Source organism: Notechis scutatus, chromosome Z (assembly GCF_049901735.1).
Source record: "Notechis scutatus isolate UNSWTSFEM ecotype Mainland chromosome Z, rNotScu1.2, whole genome shotgun sequence".
Classification (NCBI taxonomy): domain Eukaryota; kingdom Metazoa; phylum Chordata; class Lepidosauria; order Squamata; family Elapidae; genus Notechis; species Notechis scutatus.
Window position 1 is genome coordinate 119935270 of NC_142025.1, and position 17211 is coordinate 119952480.

The 17211-nt window shown below is 49.8% G+C and overlaps 1 protein-coding gene across 1 annotated transcript in view; it reads right to left on the reverse strand.

Annotated features, from left to right (window-relative positions):
- LOC113427269 (dynein axonemal heavy chain 2-like) overlaps positions 1 to 17211 on the reverse strand; it is a 76122-nt gene that overhangs the window by 21665 nt on the left and 37246 nt on the right. The window contains exons 13-19 of the mRNA XM_087947401.1: positions 13749 to 13963; positions 13217 to 13363; positions 9629 to 9785; positions 8887 to 9126; positions 8003 to 8191; positions 7190 to 7337; positions 5532 to 5724 (exon numbers count right to left, since the gene is read on the reverse strand). Coding sequence (XP_087803527.1) covers positions 5532 to 5724; positions 7190 to 7337; positions 8003 to 8191; positions 8887 to 9126; positions 9629 to 9785; positions 13217 to 13363; positions 13749 to 13963 — 1289 coding nt within the window. The remainder of the gene's footprint in view (positions 1 to 5531; positions 5725 to 7189; positions 7338 to 8002; positions 8192 to 8886; positions 9127 to 9628; positions 9786 to 13216; positions 13364 to 13748; positions 13964 to 17211) is intronic.

Genomic DNA, 17211 nt, shown 5'->3' on the forward strand with positions numbered 1-17211 from the left:
CTGCAACATGCTCCACACGGGGATGCCCTTGAAAGAGCATCCGGAAGCTCCAGTTGGTGCAAAATGCAGTAGCCCGCATGGTTTTGCGCAGACCCCAGTGTGCACAGGTATCACACTTCTCCTGCGGGAGCTGCATTGGTTGCCGATTTGCTTCCAGGTGCTCTTCGTCACCTTTAAAGCCCTTCGTGGCTTGGGACCAGGTGATCTGAGGGACCGTCTCTTGCCGGTCACATCCAGTGGTGGGCCACTGTCTGTTTGGACCGGTTCTAGTGAACCAGTAGTTCCCACGATCCTGTCCTATATTTCTGTCATTTTCAGCTCAGTTGATTCGCCCGACACAGTGTATTTCGTGCGCCTATTTCTATTCTATTCTATTCTATTCTATTCTATTCTATTCTATTCTATTCTATTCTATTCTATTCTTATTTCTACTCTATTCTTTATTCTATTCTATTCTTATTTCTATTCTATTCTAAATTCCTATTCTATTCTATATTCTATTCTAATATTCTATTATATTCTAAATCGTATTGAATTCTATTCTATTCTATTTTAAATTCCTATTCTAAATTCCTATTCTATTCTACATTCCTATTCTATTCTTATTTCTATTTCTATTTCTATTCTATTCTAAATTGTATTGAATCCTATTCTATATCCTGTTCTATTCTAAATTCCTATTCTATTCTAATTTCTATTTCTATTCTGTTTTATTCTACTCAGGCCATAAGTGGAGGACTACTTGAATTAAATGTGACTGATCAAAGCCAAGACGGACCGTTATCCCCCCCCCCACCTGCTCCCAGCCTGTGGCCGCAGCTGGATCTCATTGACGCAGTCCTTAATGGGAGGTCTCCAGAGGCAGAGCTGTACAAACATCCGACTCGCACAAAGGACACCCTGCATTTCGCCCCCCAGCTTGAACGCTTTCCCGCAATCGCTTTTGACATTTTTGCATGGAAACAGGGTTTTTCCATCTACCCGGCTGCTGCTCGCTTGCCACGGCTTGCGCGATGCTCAATTCCAGAGGGAGCGGGCAGGGCGGCGGCGCACGGCGCACGGCGGTCCTGCCGCCCCACAGCGGCGGGTGGAATGAGAAGTCTGCCAAAGGATCAGTGGGGAGAGGCAGGTTGCGTGGGAGGGGAGAGGAGGGGAGACTTTGTCCCTGCAGGCTTCGGTTGTTGTGCCGTATGAATGCCCTTCATTGGCAACCCCCGAGGCGCCCCGCGAATCATCTGCCCCGTGTCTGCCTCTTAATTACAATTAGAGTTGCCCTTCATAATTGATACGGTTACTACCCTTACACATCAATTGTAATTACAGGCAGTCCTTGACCTCCGACCCCAAGGGAGACCAAGTTTTCCAACACTAAGCGAGACAGTCATGAAGTGAACTTTGTCCCATTTTAGGACAGTTGTGAAGCGAATCACGGCCGCGGTAAGTTAGGAACACGGATGTTAAAGAGTTTCCTCGCTGAGTTTGCTTGTCAGGAGGCCCAGAAGGTTGCAGCCGTCATAAATAGGAGCCAGTTGCCAAATGTCCGAATTATAATCACGCGGCCGCAGGGATGGTTCAACGGTCGTAAAGTGTGAGGGCTTGTCGTAAGCTTCTTTTCACAGTGCCGTTGTGACATGGATTGGTCACTAAATCAATGGTTGTAACGGAATAGGAACCTTGGAGGTCTTCCAGTCTAACCCCCTGTTTAAGCAGGAAACATTCTTCCTAGAGAGTACCCTGCACATTTCTATCGTTCTTCCTAGAGAGTACCCTGCACATTTCTATCGTTCTTCCTAGAGAGCACCCTGCACATTTCTATCGTTCTTCCTAGAGAGTACCCTGCACATTTCTATCGTTCCTGCCCACTTGAGGCGGCCATTTGCTCAGAGGTGGGTTTCCACGCTCAGTTCTGCTTATCCTCTCCAGAAACCATTCCGGACCAGCGGTTTCATCTCCTTTTAATGACCCCATAATAATCCCTTGCATCCGGGTGGGGTCTGGGCCACTGAATGGAGCTGAGCGTTTTACTGACCAGATGCCCTTCCTGTTGCCAACGCGGAGTTTTATTCGGCAGATATATTCTCAGAGAGAGAAATATCTTCCTCTACCTAGGATCGAACTCACAGCCTCCGGATTGTTTCACCTCTAGGCCACCGCGCCACTCTCTGGACCAGAGAATTCTTCTGTCAAAATTGACCTCCTTGGAGATGCTGACTTGTCTTCTTGGGCCCTTGAGAAGATCTGAAATGGTCCCATGTGGGCCTGTGGCTTTGGGCCAGCCAGACCGAGTCAGCTGGTCCGATTCCTGGTCTGAAGAACCACTCCTGGGACCTTCAACCCTTCAACCTCCCGTTGAGCTGGCTCTTCGTGGACATCGTCCAGTGGCCACACCTGTTTCAGCAGCGACATCCAGCTGGTGGGATTCAACTGGTTTGGACCGGTTCACCTGAACCGGTAACCCTATAGCCCTGCACACCGGGGCCGCAGCAGGAGGTAAGTATTATAGCTAAAAATGGTCTTTTCTAAATGATGGGTGTGCACCTGTGGAGCAAACTGGCGCCATCCTCAAGGACCTGAACCAGTGATGGTATTCTATTACTGGTTCGACCCGGTTCTAGTGAACCAGGAGCACCGATGAGCAGCGGAGACCGAACCGATTCTCTCCTCCTCTCTGCTGTTGGGCCCACCCATCCCACCTGGGCTCCCATGCTCACTTTCATCCTCCGCTTTTGAAGCGCAGCGGCTTTGCGTGGCACAGCCGAGTGCCACGCGGCGGCTGCTGAAGCGACCGGGAGAGTGCAGGCTTGCAGGAGGTGCGTCCGGGACGCCTCTGTGCCTGCGCAAAGCGCGGCATTCGGTACACGTGCGCGTGCAAAGCGTGTACACGCGCGGCAAAGCGCGCCCACCAAGCCACGCCCACCAAACCAGCGGAAGACGATTTCGAAACACCCCCCCCCCAATTGGAACGTTCTCCTCACCATCCGTGCCTCATGCGCGCGCACGCAAACACGTTATTAGCGTCGTGCCGACAAGGTTTTTCAAGCATCTAATTGCTGAACGGACTTAAAGGTTTGCCACAGATAAAGCACCTCTTCACGAAGCGCCTAATTAACGCGTGAAAATTCACACCTCAACCTGCGGAGGGCCACCAACCTGGAGGGGGGAAATGGATCCATTCCCGGAGTGGGGGGGGGAGGACAGGTCTATCAAAGGCTAGGAGGCCTCAAGGAGACTCCATGCTGCCTCCGAGGTCGGGGTGCAGGGGAGAGGCCCCCATTGACTATTTGTTGTGGGGTGGGGATTCTGGCAGGTGAGGGGAACACCTTCTCCTGCTGTGAGGCGCTCAGAGGCATCTCCTAAGTTGCCATGGGAAACCAGTGCCGGGTCTGATCCAATGGGCCTTGATCTGATCCAATGCTTCATGGGGTTTTATAGAAAGAGCAGTTGCTGGAACTGGGCATGCCTCGCTTAAGGAAGAGAAGGAGCAGGGGTGACATGATAGCAGGTCTTCCAGTATTTGAGGGGCTGCCCCGAAGAAGGGGAGGGGGTCCACCTATTCTCCGAACCGGCACCTGAAGGCAGGATAAGAAACAACGGCTAGAAAGTCATCAAGGAGGGAAGCAACCTGGAACTAAGGAGGAATTTCGTGACGGTGAGAACAATTAAGCAAGGGAAGTTCTTGCCATCAGAAGTTGTGGGTGCTCCATCACTGGAGGTTTTTAAGAAGAGATTGGACAACGATTTGTCTGGAATGGTCTAGGGTCTTCCTGTTTGAGCAGGGGGCTGGACTAGAAGACCTTCAAGGCCCCTTCCAAGCCTGTTATTCTATTCTATTCTATTCTATTCTATTCTATTCTATTCTATTCTATTCTATTCTATTCTATTCTATTCTATTCTATTCCTATTCTATTCTATTCCTATTTTATTCTATTCTATTCCTATTCTATTCTAATTTATTCTATTCCAATCCATTATTCTATTCCATTCCATTCCATTCGAATCATATTGTATTTCAATCCATTATTCTATTCTATTCTATTCTATTCTATTCTATTCTATTCTATTCTATTCTATTCTATATTCTATTCCTATTCTATTCCATTCTATTCCATTCCATTCTATTCTTATTCCTATTCTATTCCTACTCTATTCTATTCTATTCTATTCTATTCTGTATTCTATTCCTATTCTATTCTAATTTATTCTATTCCAATCGATTATTCTATTCTATTCCATTCCATTCCAATCATATTGTATTTCAATCAATTATTCTATTCTATTCTATTCTATTCTATTCTATTCTATTCTATTCTATTCTATTCTATTCTATTCTATTCTATTCCATTCCACTCTATTCTTATTCCTATTCTATTCCTAATCTATTCTAATTTATTCTATTCCAATCCATTATTCTATTCTATTCTATTCTGTATTCTATTCCTATTCTATTCTATTCTATTCTATTCCTATTCTATTCTAATTTATTCTATTCCAATCCATTATTCTATTCCATTCCATTTCATTCCAATCATATTGTATTTCAATCCATTATTCTGTTCTATTCTATTCTATTCTATTCTATTCTATTCTATTCTATTCTATTCTATTCCATTCCATTCCATTCCATTCCATTCCATTCCATTCCATTCCATTCCATTCTTATTCCTATTCTATTCTAATTTATTCTTTTTCAATCCATTATTCTATTCTATTCTATTCTATTCTATTCTATTCTATTCTATTCTATTCTATTCTATTCTATTTTATTCTGTTCTGTTCTGTTCTGTTCTATTCTGTTCTATTCTGTTCTATTCTATTCTACTCTAATTCAATACTTTATAATTCATTCTATTCTTCTATATTTTATTAGTCTTTCTCTTCTATTATTTTATATTCTATTCTAATTCTACATTTTATTATTCATTGTATTCCTCTTCCCGCTGCAATGTCCTACCAGTCAATGACTACTTCAGCTTCAACCGCAACAATACAAGAGCACACAACATGATACAAACTCAATATAAGCCACTCCAAACTTGATTGCAGAAAGTACGACTTCACCAACAGAGAGGTCAAGGCCTGGAACGCACTCCCTGACTCTGTAGTTACATCCTCAAACCCCGACTCCTTTAACCTAACACTATCCACGATTGACCTCACCCCATTCCTAAGAGGTCTGTAAGGGGCGTGCATAAGCGCACCGTCGTGCCTCCTTGTCCCTGTCCTATGGTCCTCATTTGTTCGTACCCAATTCCTGTATTCTTACTCGTGTTTATACTTATACCTATTATCTTGTAAGCAATTGACAAATCAAATGAATGAGATAAATGAATAAAATTCCCACTCTACGCTATTCTACTCTATTATCTGCAAGACATCACAATGGCTACTAATCAGGACGGGTTTAAATGAGAATTGGAATACTTCAAGGAGGTCTCTTGAAGTTCCTTAGAACCCTTCAAGGCATCCCTGGGTTGGTGTCAGCCGGATGGCGGCCGGTTTTCCTCCACCCCAGAGCTCGAGAGCACCCTTACCGAGCGGTATCAGCGTCGAAGGATGAGACCAGCGGGTTGAGGTGCCGGTAACGGTTGATAAAGGCATCTTTGTTGACCTCCCAAATCTCTCGGTAGCGGTCCCAGGTCTTCAGGTAGCCCTGGAGAAGGCCAGCGTTGGTCTGCATGCCGCCGCTGATCTGAGTCTGGATTTTCTTGATGTCTTCATCCCGCTCTGAGGAACAAGGAACAGCAGAGTCACCCAGGACTTCCCAAGACTCCTCGCCAATAAGTCCCACGCTGTAGAGGGGAGTGGGGCTCTACCGGTTCGCCCCGGTTGGAGGGAACCGGTAGCTAATTTTATAATTTTTAATGACTGGTTTAGCGAACTGGCAAATCCCAACTCTGGCTGGCCCCGCCCATCCCAGGAGGCCCCGCGCGGCCTGTTTTGGGTGCCAGGTAAGTTCAGGGCCCGCACGGAGGCTCGGGGAGGGCGAAAAACAGATCTCCCAGAGGCTCTGGAAGGCTGGAAACAGGGCTGGGGAGGGGGTTGGACTAGATGACTTCCAAGGTCACTTCCCACTCTGTTATTCGGGGCAACCTGATCTACTCAAATAGGGGCTCGAATGAAATCGGTAAAATATAAATTCAACCCAGAAGAGAGGTGATTCCTCAGGTCACCTAGCGCTTTGCCGAGGTGCGAACCAGCACCGAGAAATCGTCCCTGGAGTCCTACTAAGTTTGGTGGAGGAAGCAGAGGTGTTGACTCCATAGCTACTTGGTCACAGCCTTCTGGATTAGCTGAAGTTCCCAGTTATGGGGTACCCGACCGTTCCCTTTGGCGTGAGGAACAGAAGTGGGCTGCTACCGGTTCGCACTGGTTCAGGCGAACTGGTTGTTAATTTTATGGTCGGTTTGGTGAACTGGCAAATCCCACCCCTGGCTGGCCTCATCCACCCCACTCCTTGGATCATAGCTAAGTGATCGGGCAGAGTCCACGCACTCAGAGACATCGTCTGAGGTCCTGTGTCTGGACCCCAACTGACCTTGGTGGAACGGGGTGTTGTGGCTCGCCGGCAGCCGGTGCAGTCGGCAGTGGGATCGGACAGTGGGAAGAATGGGGAACAGTCAGGGAGACCGGAGAGGACTCGAATGAGGGTCCTGCGTCTGATACAGAGATGGGGCCAGGACCGTGTGGGACTGGGGTGCTGACTCCGGAGCCTGGTAGCAGCGAGGCAGAGGAACAAGGGGAGCCTGTTCCCAGGGCGCGTGTGCGCAGAACTGCTAGAAGGCGAGAGCAGCTGAGACAAAAGGGGCAACTTGGGAGTAAGGCTGGGAGGTGATTGCCCCTCCCATAAGGGATAAAGGACAGGCAAAGATGATGAAACCTTTGCAGGAAGCAAAGTTGTTCGATCAGTTCAGAGTCATCCTTGAAGGTTGGGGCTTTTTTTGTACTTTTGATTGGTTTCTTTTCTAGTTAATTGGATATTTCTGTTTTTGGCAGCACTTCACAGAACTGAAAGGTGTGTGCTTATCTCGGGGGACTTTTTGAGATTAATTCTGGCTGGGAATGAAAACAATTTCCCAGCCTTGCAATAAAATAAGTCTTGTTTTTTAAAATATGTGTTCACGTAATTACGGTTTAGGAAGCCTGGGTCAGAACGTGGGGACAGGTGACCCACCTCAAGAGGCTGCCTTACCCACAAGGACGGAAATGGGGTCACGGGCAAACTTGCGCCGGATGAGGATCTCCGGAAGGTGCCGGAAGACCGTGATGCTGGAGATCAGGTGGGAGCTGATGTCATTGACCATACTTGCCAGCTGGAGAAGCGAGGGGGAGAAGGCCACCTAGGGGAAGAGAAACCAGCCAAGGGTGTCAGGGTTCCAGGCGGTTGCCCGAATAAAAACCATGAGCCTCGAGCCAAGCTTCAAAAGAATTCAAAAGATTTATTAGGAGCAACATGCTGGCATTATCCCAGTGGAAGCCAACTCTGACTCCCGTGATTTATGGTCACCTGTGACCCTGTTTCCCCCCTCCCCCCACCAGGTGTTTCATCCATCAGATTCTCCAATGAAGGGGATTTTCTCGGGTAGAAGTTCCGGGAGCCTAAGCAACCATCTTTGTAAGATACTCATGGAATGTACTTCTGGTTGCTTGTGGCAACTTGAAAACAGGCGTAGGAATTCTTTACAAGTGGACACAGGGGGGTCAACAAGGAGACCTCTCGAGGTCTACCAAGAAACAAGGCCTGGGGCAGAAGAAAGAAAAATCAAGGTTAAATTTGGGGTCCCCGGACGCACAACTCTGCTAGAGATGAAAGGGCAAGCAGCTGAGGACAAGACCACGAGCTCAAGAGAAGGTGGACCCGTTTTTAAGTCCTCGGTGAAAGAACCTTCACAGGAGCTCGGCGTGTCCCGTTGTCCTTTGATTCTGCAACAAGCCGAGGTCTAACCTTCATCGGCCACGGAGGAGAACGGTTGCTCTTAGATGCGAGAAAGCCTCCGGGGCTCACCTGGGGAGCCTGCCCAGGTGAACTGTCCTGCAGAATGACCTTGACCCTGAAGAGCGGGTTGGGGCTGGTCTTGCCATCGCCGTTGATGGCCCTGGAGAGTTCCATCAGGGACCACTTGACGTTGAGCCGCAGGGCGTCCTCCATCATCCGGTTCATCCTGACCGTGTAGTTGAACCAATGCTGCTGGACCTGGTGGGAGAAGAGTTGGGGAAGAAGCGGGTGGGGATGGGGAAAAGCCCACTGGGAATCTGCAGAAGAAGGCCTCGACCGGCCCACTAAAGGTGAGCAGAAGAAAGATTCCCTCGGGATTCCAAAGAGGCCTTCAACATCCATGGCCAGGGCAGCCGCTGGGTATCTCCAGGTCAAGGGACAACGTAGCCCCTCCAACCACACGAGGCCTTCACTGAAGCTCCAGGGGGGGCACCACCCTAGGAAGCCATTCCAGTGGATCTCTGGCCATCAATTCCCAGGAGGAGGCAGACTCGGAAGAAGATGGAGAGACAGCATGAAAGAAACATCAAAGGAGGAGGAGGAGGAGGGGAGGAGGAGGAAGAAGCAGAAGCAGAACAACCAGCAGCCGAAGCAGAAGGAGGAAAAAGAAGAGCAGGAAGGAAAAAAGAAGAGGTGCAAGAAAGGAGGAAGAAGGAAGAATAAAAAGAGGAAAAGGAAGAAGAGGAGGAGGAAGAAGTAAAAGAAGAGGAATAAGAGGAGGAGGAGGAAGAAAAGGAAGAAGTAGAACAAGAAAAAATAATAACAATAACAAAACAACAACAACAACAATAATTTCTGAAGGCATCACACAGGGGTTCAGCCCAGTGTCCTTCAGGCAGCTGCTCATGAAGATTTATTTCCCTCGCCAAAAGATACTCGCTGGTCCTCCTCACCTCCGACCCATCATTCTTGAAGACTTCGTACGTCTGCCGCATGATGGCAATGCTGCCCTCGTGGAAGGTGACCAGCTTCTTCTGGACTAGGTCCCGGTGGTCTTTCTGGTCCTCTTCAAACTCCAGGTCGTTGTAGATCCGCTTCCCAGTGATCCGGACCAGCAGAGCCTCACTCATCTGCTGGGCGTGGCGTGCAATGGCCAAGGTGGCCGCTTTGTATTCGTTGACAATGTTCTGGACCTGTGGGAAAAGGGAGGGACAATCAGGAGAGGAGATGGAAGAAGAAGACCCACGGAGGCTGGGAAGAGGTGGCTCCTAGTTGGGCCTGGAGGGCCACACTGAGAATGGCAAGAGGAGAAGGCAGGACTGGCCCAAGAGCATCTCCTCTGTCCTGGAGAACACGGTCGGAGGAGCAGGAGCTTTGGCCTCAAGAGGTGGTTGATGGTCACCAAAGAGGACAACCAAGGCAGAGGTGAGGCCTCCTTGAGGACCGGCAAGGAAAGGCGAATGCCATAATTTCCACAATAGGGGGACTGAGGGGGAGTAGAACCTCCTTCTGAGGAAAGAGGTCCTCCATCCTCCATCTTTGTCCGTATGTCCTCCATCTTTCACTGTGCCCCCGTATGGAGTGGACAAAGAAGCTGGGAGTGCGGCAGATCTGCTACCCAGGGAGTTTTGGCCCCGGGATTCGTGTCCCTCAAGGCACCCTGGTCCCTGAGGGCCAAGGAAGCCACATCCCCACCTTGCTGGCGTGGAGACGACACTCCGAGATGAAGACCGTGCTGGCCCCCTTGAGGGACCAGTGGAGTTTCTTGAGGCCAGGTTGGATCTTTCGGTCCAGGTAGCGGATGCGTTCCCGGAACAGACCCCTCTCCTCGGCAGACAACAGGCTGATGATCCTGGGAACCCAAAAATAGGGTGGAAGTTGTTAAGATCCAACTCTTTCTTCCCCCAGGATGGGAAAAGAGCCAAATTGTGACGCATTCCAGGCCTTGCCGTCAAAATACATTATGCAGCAGCTGGTCTTCCAGCCAGATGTTCCTCATTTCCACAAATCACTCCCACCTCTGGTTCTGGCAGAGACAGGCCTGCTGGAGATTGCTCAGCCTCTGAGAGCTTTGGGTTTCCTTAAGGACAACCGGGAAATTTTGCCTAACTTTGCCTAAATTTTGCCTAAACTTTGAAAGTTCCCCCAAGGATCCTTCATAACGGATCTTCGATGCAAGATTGCTTTGTTGAAGTGGACTTCAACTCTCAGAGTTCCCCAGCCAGCATGGTTGAAGTCCACCCACCTTAAGCATGGAATTCTGGGAGATAAAGTCCACCCATTTTAAGCATGGAATTCTGGGAGATGGAAGTCCACCCATTTTAAGGATGGAATTCTGGGAGATGAAGTCCACTTATCTTAAGCATGGAATTCTGGGAGATGAAGTCCACCCATTTTAAGCATGGAATTCTGGGAGATGAAGTCCACTTATCTTAAGCATGGAATTCTGGGAGATGAAGTCCACCCATTTTAAGCATGGAATTCTGGGAGATGGAAGTCCACTTATCTTAAGCATGGAATTCTGGGAGATGGAAGTCCACTCATAAGCGTGGAACTCTGGGAGTTGAAGTCCACCCATTTTAAGCATGGAATTCTGGGAGATGAAGTCCACCCATTTTAAGCATGGAATTCTGGGAGATGAAGTCCACTTATCTTAAGCATGGAATTCTGGGAGATGGTCCACTTATCTTAAACATGGAATTCCACCCATTTTAAGCATGGAATTCTGGGAGATGAAGTCCACCCATTTTAAGCATGGAATTCTGGGAGATGAAGTCCACTTATCTTAAGCATGGAATTCTGGGAGATGGAAGTCCACTCATAAGCGTGGAATTCTGGGAGATGGTCCACTTATCTTAAGCATGGAATTCTGGGAGATGAAGTCCACCCATTTTAAGCATGGAATTCTGGGAGATGAAGTCCACCCATTTTAAGCATGGAATTCTGGGAGATGAAGTCCACTTATCTTAAGCATGGAATTCTGGGAGATGGAAGTCCACCCATTTTAAGCATGGAATTCTGGGAGATGAAGTCCACTTATCTTAAGCATGGAATTCTGGGAGATGGAAGTCCACTCATAAGCGTGGAACTCTGGGAGTTGAAGTCCACCCATTTTAAGCATGGAATTCTGGGAGATGAAGTCCACTTATCTTAAGCATGGAATTCTGGGAGATGGAAGTCCACCCATTTTAAGCATGGAATTCTGGGAAATAAAGTCCACTTATCTTAAGCATGGAATTCTGGGAGATGAAGTCCACTTATCTTAAGCATGGAATTCTGGGAGATGGAAGTCCACCCATTTTAAGCGTGAAACTCTGGGAGTTGAAGTCCACATGTCTTAAAGTGCCCAACATTGAGAAGCCCTGTCTTAGACCCTCCATCCTTCCCTCTTCCGTGCCTTGGTAACATATTAGCCTACAGACCCATTACTCCCAGTCCCTCCCTCCCTCCCTGGCCCTAACCATGTGGGATACGGGTGACGGTAACAGGAAGGCCCAGGCCTGCGTCCGTCCTTCCTGAGTGAAATCTGCACATTGGATGAAAGCAGGCCGCCCGCATCCTGCCCATCTCTCCCCACCCCAAATTAACGTCTGAGGAGAGAAAATAAAACAGGCGCAAAAGACAAGCTTCAGTCCCGACCGAAAAAAAACACAGCTGCCAAGAGAAAGCTCGTTGCAAGCCACGCTTCCTCGGCGGAGCCAACACGCTTCCAGGAGGAAAACGAAAACCAGGGATCCCTCCTTGCCAAACCCACCTCCACAAGGAGCATCTCCCAGGAGTCAGTTGAAATGGCCTCCCCTCCCCTGGCCTCTCCTGGAGGAAGACGCCCTTCCCTCTCTGATTTGGGGTATTGCCCTCCTTCTGGGTCTCCTGCTGGAGCGGGTTGTGTGTTTGTGTGTGTGCGCGTGTTGGGCTAGATACCGTGATGGCGAACCTATGGCACGCGTTGCCACAGGTGGCACATGGAGCCCCTCCCTCTCTGCAGTGCATGCGTGTGGGGGGGGGAGGGCGCGTGTATGCACAACGTTTAAGGCATATGCCCGTTCCACATTCCCTGTTTTGGGCCTAGTAGGCCTCCCTGCAGCTTCCTGGGAGCAAAAACAGGCCACGTGGGGAGGGGGGCGGGAGGTGCACCACACACACACACACACACACACACACGCTGCCCGTTTTGCTCCCAGGAGGCTGCAGGGAGGCCTACTAGGCCCAAAACGGGCGTGGGCAGGGGTTGCGCATGTATGCGCAGGGGAGCATGGCGGGGGGGGAGGGTCGCGTGCGCATGTGCAGGGGTGGGGCAAGGAGTAGCCATGGGGACATTGCATCAGGGGTGCAGACACACATGCACACTGTCGCCTGCCCACGCATGCGCTTTCGGCACAGGATGACAGAAAGGTTTAGCCAGGGGTGGGATTCAAATGTTTTAACAACCGGTTCTGTGGGCGTGGCTTAGTTGGTGGACGTGGTTTGGTGGTCCTGTGACTGGCTGGGCGTGGCCAACTCAACATCATTCACATGGAGGCACACATCTCCTCGCCTGGCCTCTCGTGACTGTGGGGATGCTGCAACAGTCGTAAGTGTGAAAAATGGTCATAAGTCACTTTTTTCAGTGCCATTGTAACTTTGAAGGGTCCCTCCACACAAGCAAAGGAGGAAAAAAAAAACTCCAGAGAAGTTCCAGAGACAGGAAGTCTAGTCCTGCCAAGAATGTAATAAGGGTTAACAAGAGAGGCAGTTTCTGTCAGCAACACCAGAATGTTTCCTTCCTGCCTTCCTTACAGGATTAGGCCAGTAATTTCTTCTAACAACCAGTTCTCCGAACTGCTTAGAATGTTAACAACCGGTTCTAGCGAATAGGTGCGAACTGGTAGAATCCCACCCCTGGGTTTAGCCGTCACTGAACTAGGAGGCGTTCCAATTCAGTTATTCTGTTGGTCTCTCCCCCCACCCGCCAAGGTTGTGAGCCCGCCTAGATTGTCTGCATTATGTGGACTGATCTAAGGTCCTCTTGTTTGGGAGGAAGTAGGCGAGTGAATCATGGCAGGAACACCGTCGTTAAGTGGATCCTGGGTTTCTCACTGACTTTCAGAAGGTCGCCAAAGGGGAATCCCATTAACCCCAGGACACTGCAACCATCATAAATGGGATCCACTTGAGCCAGTTGAGGTAGATGTCTACCCTCCCACAAGATCGGACAGGGATTACAGACCCCATAACAGCAGAACAGAAATCAAGAGGAGGCCGTGAGGACCTTCCAAACTTCCTGGGAGACGCAGAGCTACTAACCTGTTGTAGTCTATGGCCACCAGCAGGAGGTTCTCCCTCAGGTTCCTCAGGTCTTCCTTCCGTTCGTACACCTCCACCACGTAATGCGGGATCTCGAATAGCACTCTCTCCCAGTAGTGGATTTCCACAAATAACTTTAGCAGGTGCCTGGAGGAGGAGAAAGAGAAGAAGGAGGAGGAAGGAGGAGAAGGAGAAGGGACAAGGAGGGGAGAAGGAGAAGGAAGAAAGGGAAGCAGAAGGAGACAGAAGGAGGAGGAAGAAGAGGAGAAGGAAGAAAGAGAGGGGGGAGGAGGAAGAGTAGAAGAAAGAAGGAGAAGGAAGAAGGAGAGGGAGAAGGAGGAAGAGGAGAAGGAGAAGGAAGGAGGAGAAAGAGAAGGAAGAAGGAGGAGAGCGAGAAAGAGGAGAAGGAAGGAAAAGGAGAAGGAAGGAAGAGAAGAAGGAGAAGGAAGAAGGGAGCATGGAAGGACCCATGAGACGAGGGTAGAACACCAGGGCAACAAGGTCTTCTCCGGTTCTTCCCTTTTTCACTCACTTGTCAAAATTGATGTCCAACATGCCCGGCATCTCGGCACTCGGGATGAGGAGAGGGGTATCCAGACGCTTCAAGCTGTCCTTGTCCAAGCCTTGGGTCCACTCGTGGAAGGTCTTCCTCTCGATCTCATCCATGGCCTGCACCAGAAGCTGGTAGGTCTGGAAGCTTTCTTCTCCGGTCCCGATGTGAGGGATGAAGTGGGCTTTGCTGAGACACTGGCCAAAGAGGGAGAGGAAGGGACTGTGGAAGAATACCCGGCGGAGCTTGGAGGGCAGGGTTGAAGGCGTCATCAGTGCAGCATCCCCGTGTTGCCACAAGAGATCCAAGTTCAGCCTCCCTCGAATTCCGTTCAGACCCTTATCAATTTAGTGCTGACTATTAATTGATTAGATTCTTGGGTACAGAGAGTTCTCGGCTTACAACCTTTTGTTCAATGACCATTTGAAGTTACGACAGCACTGACTTATGACCGTTTTTCACACTGACGGCCATTGCAACTGGTCCCCGTGGTCACATGTTCAAATTTCAAAGGCTTGGCCACTGCTTCGTTTCATGACGGTCGTGATCCTCCTTTTGCGACCTTTTGACGAGCAAAGTCAAGGGGGAAGCCCAATTCGTTTACCGACCACGTGACTAACTTAACAACGGCAGGGATTCGCTTAACAATGGCGGCAAGAAAGGGGGTAAAAATGGGGCAAAACTCACTTAATGTCTTGCTTAGCAATGGAAATTTTGAGTTGAATTGTGGTCACGAGTTGAGGACCACCTGTAACAATTTCTGGCCAAGTGGGGAAAGGTTTTGTGTGCAGAGCGTATCAGGAGAGGCCAAAAGGCAAAAGAAGGCCATAAATTACAGGTAGTCCTCGATTTATGATGACTGAACGCAAATTTTCTGCTACAGTCAGACTGCAGGTTAAGTTAACCTTGTCCCATTTTACGACCTTTCTGGCTACAGTCGTTAAGTGAATCGCTGCACTAACACAGTTGCTAAGTGAACCTGAATTTCTCCTTGACTTCGCTTGTGATCCTGGGACACAGTGACCGTCATAAATCCGAGTCCCTTGCCCAACGCCGGAATTTTGATCATGGAGGTTGCAAGAGTCCTAAGTGTGAAAGATGGTCACGAGTCCCTTTTCTCAGTGCCGTCGTAACTCCAAGCGGTCACTAAATGAATTGTTGCAAGTTGCAATTCCTTGGGAAGCTACCACGCCCCTGGCAAAGGCGGCCATGGTTGCGTGTGTGACATCCTAACGGTAACGACCATGGTCTCCTCCTGGCACCTGCTCAGGGATTGGCAAAAGCTGGCAGGAGCCCATTCCCTTCCTGGCTGCCAACCCCAGCTCCCATGCTCCACTTCCCCGAGGGTTTCGCTCGCCTGGCCCTCCGCTCAGTCAACAGGAAACTGAGGAATCCATTCCACCCCCCCCAGTGCCCATGAAAACGCGCTCAGGTGGGCGTAATGAACAAAACAACACATGCCACCTAGGAAAAAGAGTGCCAACGGCCGGTGCCAAGAGAAAAAAATAAAGACATGTTTTTCGGAAAAACCAGCTAAGCATCGGTTGAGTCAGCTGTGCCACGTGTTGCCAATTCGCCCAGCGTGGGGTCACTTCGTCAGAGCTGGCGAGGGGCATCGAACTGGGGGAGGGGGCGTGGGGGGGGCTACACCCCATGCCCTCCCAAGAACGGGAGGGGAGGGGCATCAGCCGACGAACGCATCCCCCTCCCCCCCACTCTTCAAAACCTGCTCCGGCAGGTGCCGCGTTGGGGGAGCCATCTTGCTTTCCATCCACGGTGGGGCAAGCCGATCGCCTCGGGTGCTTAGGAAGCACAACGCCCATAAGGCACAGCCCATAAAACCAGATGGGGAATGGTGTGTGGGGGTTGAATACGCGGGGGGCGGTGTTTCGGGTTGGGGGGATAAGAGAGAGGAGAAGAAAAGAGCACCACGGGTGAAGTCCACACGTCTCAAGCGTGGAATTCTGGGAATTGAAGTCCGTCCATCTTGAGCATGGAATTCTGGGACTCGAAGTCCACACGTCTTAAGCGTGGAATTCTGGGAATTGAATGTCCATCTCTTTTAAGCAGGGAATTCTAGGAGTTGAAGTCCATCCATCTTGAGCATGGAATTCTGGGAGTTAGTCTAAGCATCTTACAGTAAGTGCGGAATTCTGGGAATTGAAGTCCGTCCATCTTGAGCATGGAATTCTGGGACTCGAAGTCCACTCATTTTAAGCGTGGAATTCTGGGAGTCGAAGTCCACCTTATCTTAAGAGTTATTAAGATTGAGAAACCCTGCTGTAGAAGGTGCGGGCTCCTTCTCACCTACTCCAGAGGGTAAGACGAGAAAGGAATGAGGTGAGATATCAATAGGTGAGACATTAGGAAGGACTTGTTGACAGGGAGAGCTGTCAATCCAATCGGTGGAACTGATTGACAGAGAGGAATTTCTTCCCCTTCCCGAGGTTTTTTCAAACGGAGGCCGAACGGTCATCGAGTGCAGTGCACGAGAGGGTGTGAATTCTGCAGTGTAAAGGGGGGTTGGGCTGGATGACCTCTTGAGACTCTTCCAACTCTTTGTGATGCCCGTCTCGACAAATGGTGAAACAGTGCTGTGCCGTCGGTTTCGTACAAATGGTGAAATAGTGTTGTGCCATCAGTTTCGTGACCTGGTTGAGTTCGTAAGATGGACATGAGCAGCAAGGGACACCAACGGGACTCCGAGGCCAAGGCGGGAGGGTGGGGAGGGAAGCAAAGGGTGGCACGAGAGCCGAGTGAGGAAGCCACGGTGGGCCAACGCAGAAAGCCAACCTGGAGGCCAGATGGGCTGACCGGCGGGAGGCTGGCCCACCCAATCCATACCCCAGTTAAGGAACCACCAACTCAGACAAACAATCCAGCTGTAAACAACGAATCAAGGAACCATCGAAGACACTCCCACCAACCCTGACAAAGCAAGTATATAAACAGAGCAAACCCCCTTCCCTTCTAGCACTGATGTTGTTCCCTAGTCGGGTCATGAAACGTCTGCAAGAAAACCGCCAAGCTCAGAGAGCAACAAGGACCTCCACAGCCCTCCTCCTCCTCCTCCTCTTTTTCTCTTCATCTTCCCTCTGTTCCTCCTCCTCTTCTTCTACCTCCTCCTGTTCCTCCTCTTCTCCTTCCATCACTTCACACATCCCATTCCCTTCTAGCACTGATGATGTTACCTCGTTGGGTCATGAAATGTCTGCAAGAAAACCACCAAGCTCAGAGAGCAACAAGGACCTCCACAGCCCTCCTCCTCCTCCTCCTCCTCCTCCTCCTCCTCTTTTTCTCTTCATCTTCCCTCTGTTCCTCCTCCTCTTCTTCTACCTCCTCCTGTTCCTCCTCTTCTCCTTCCATCACTTCACACATCCCATTCCCTTCTAGCACTGATGATGTTACCTAGTCGGGTCATGAAACGTCTGCAAGAAAACCACCA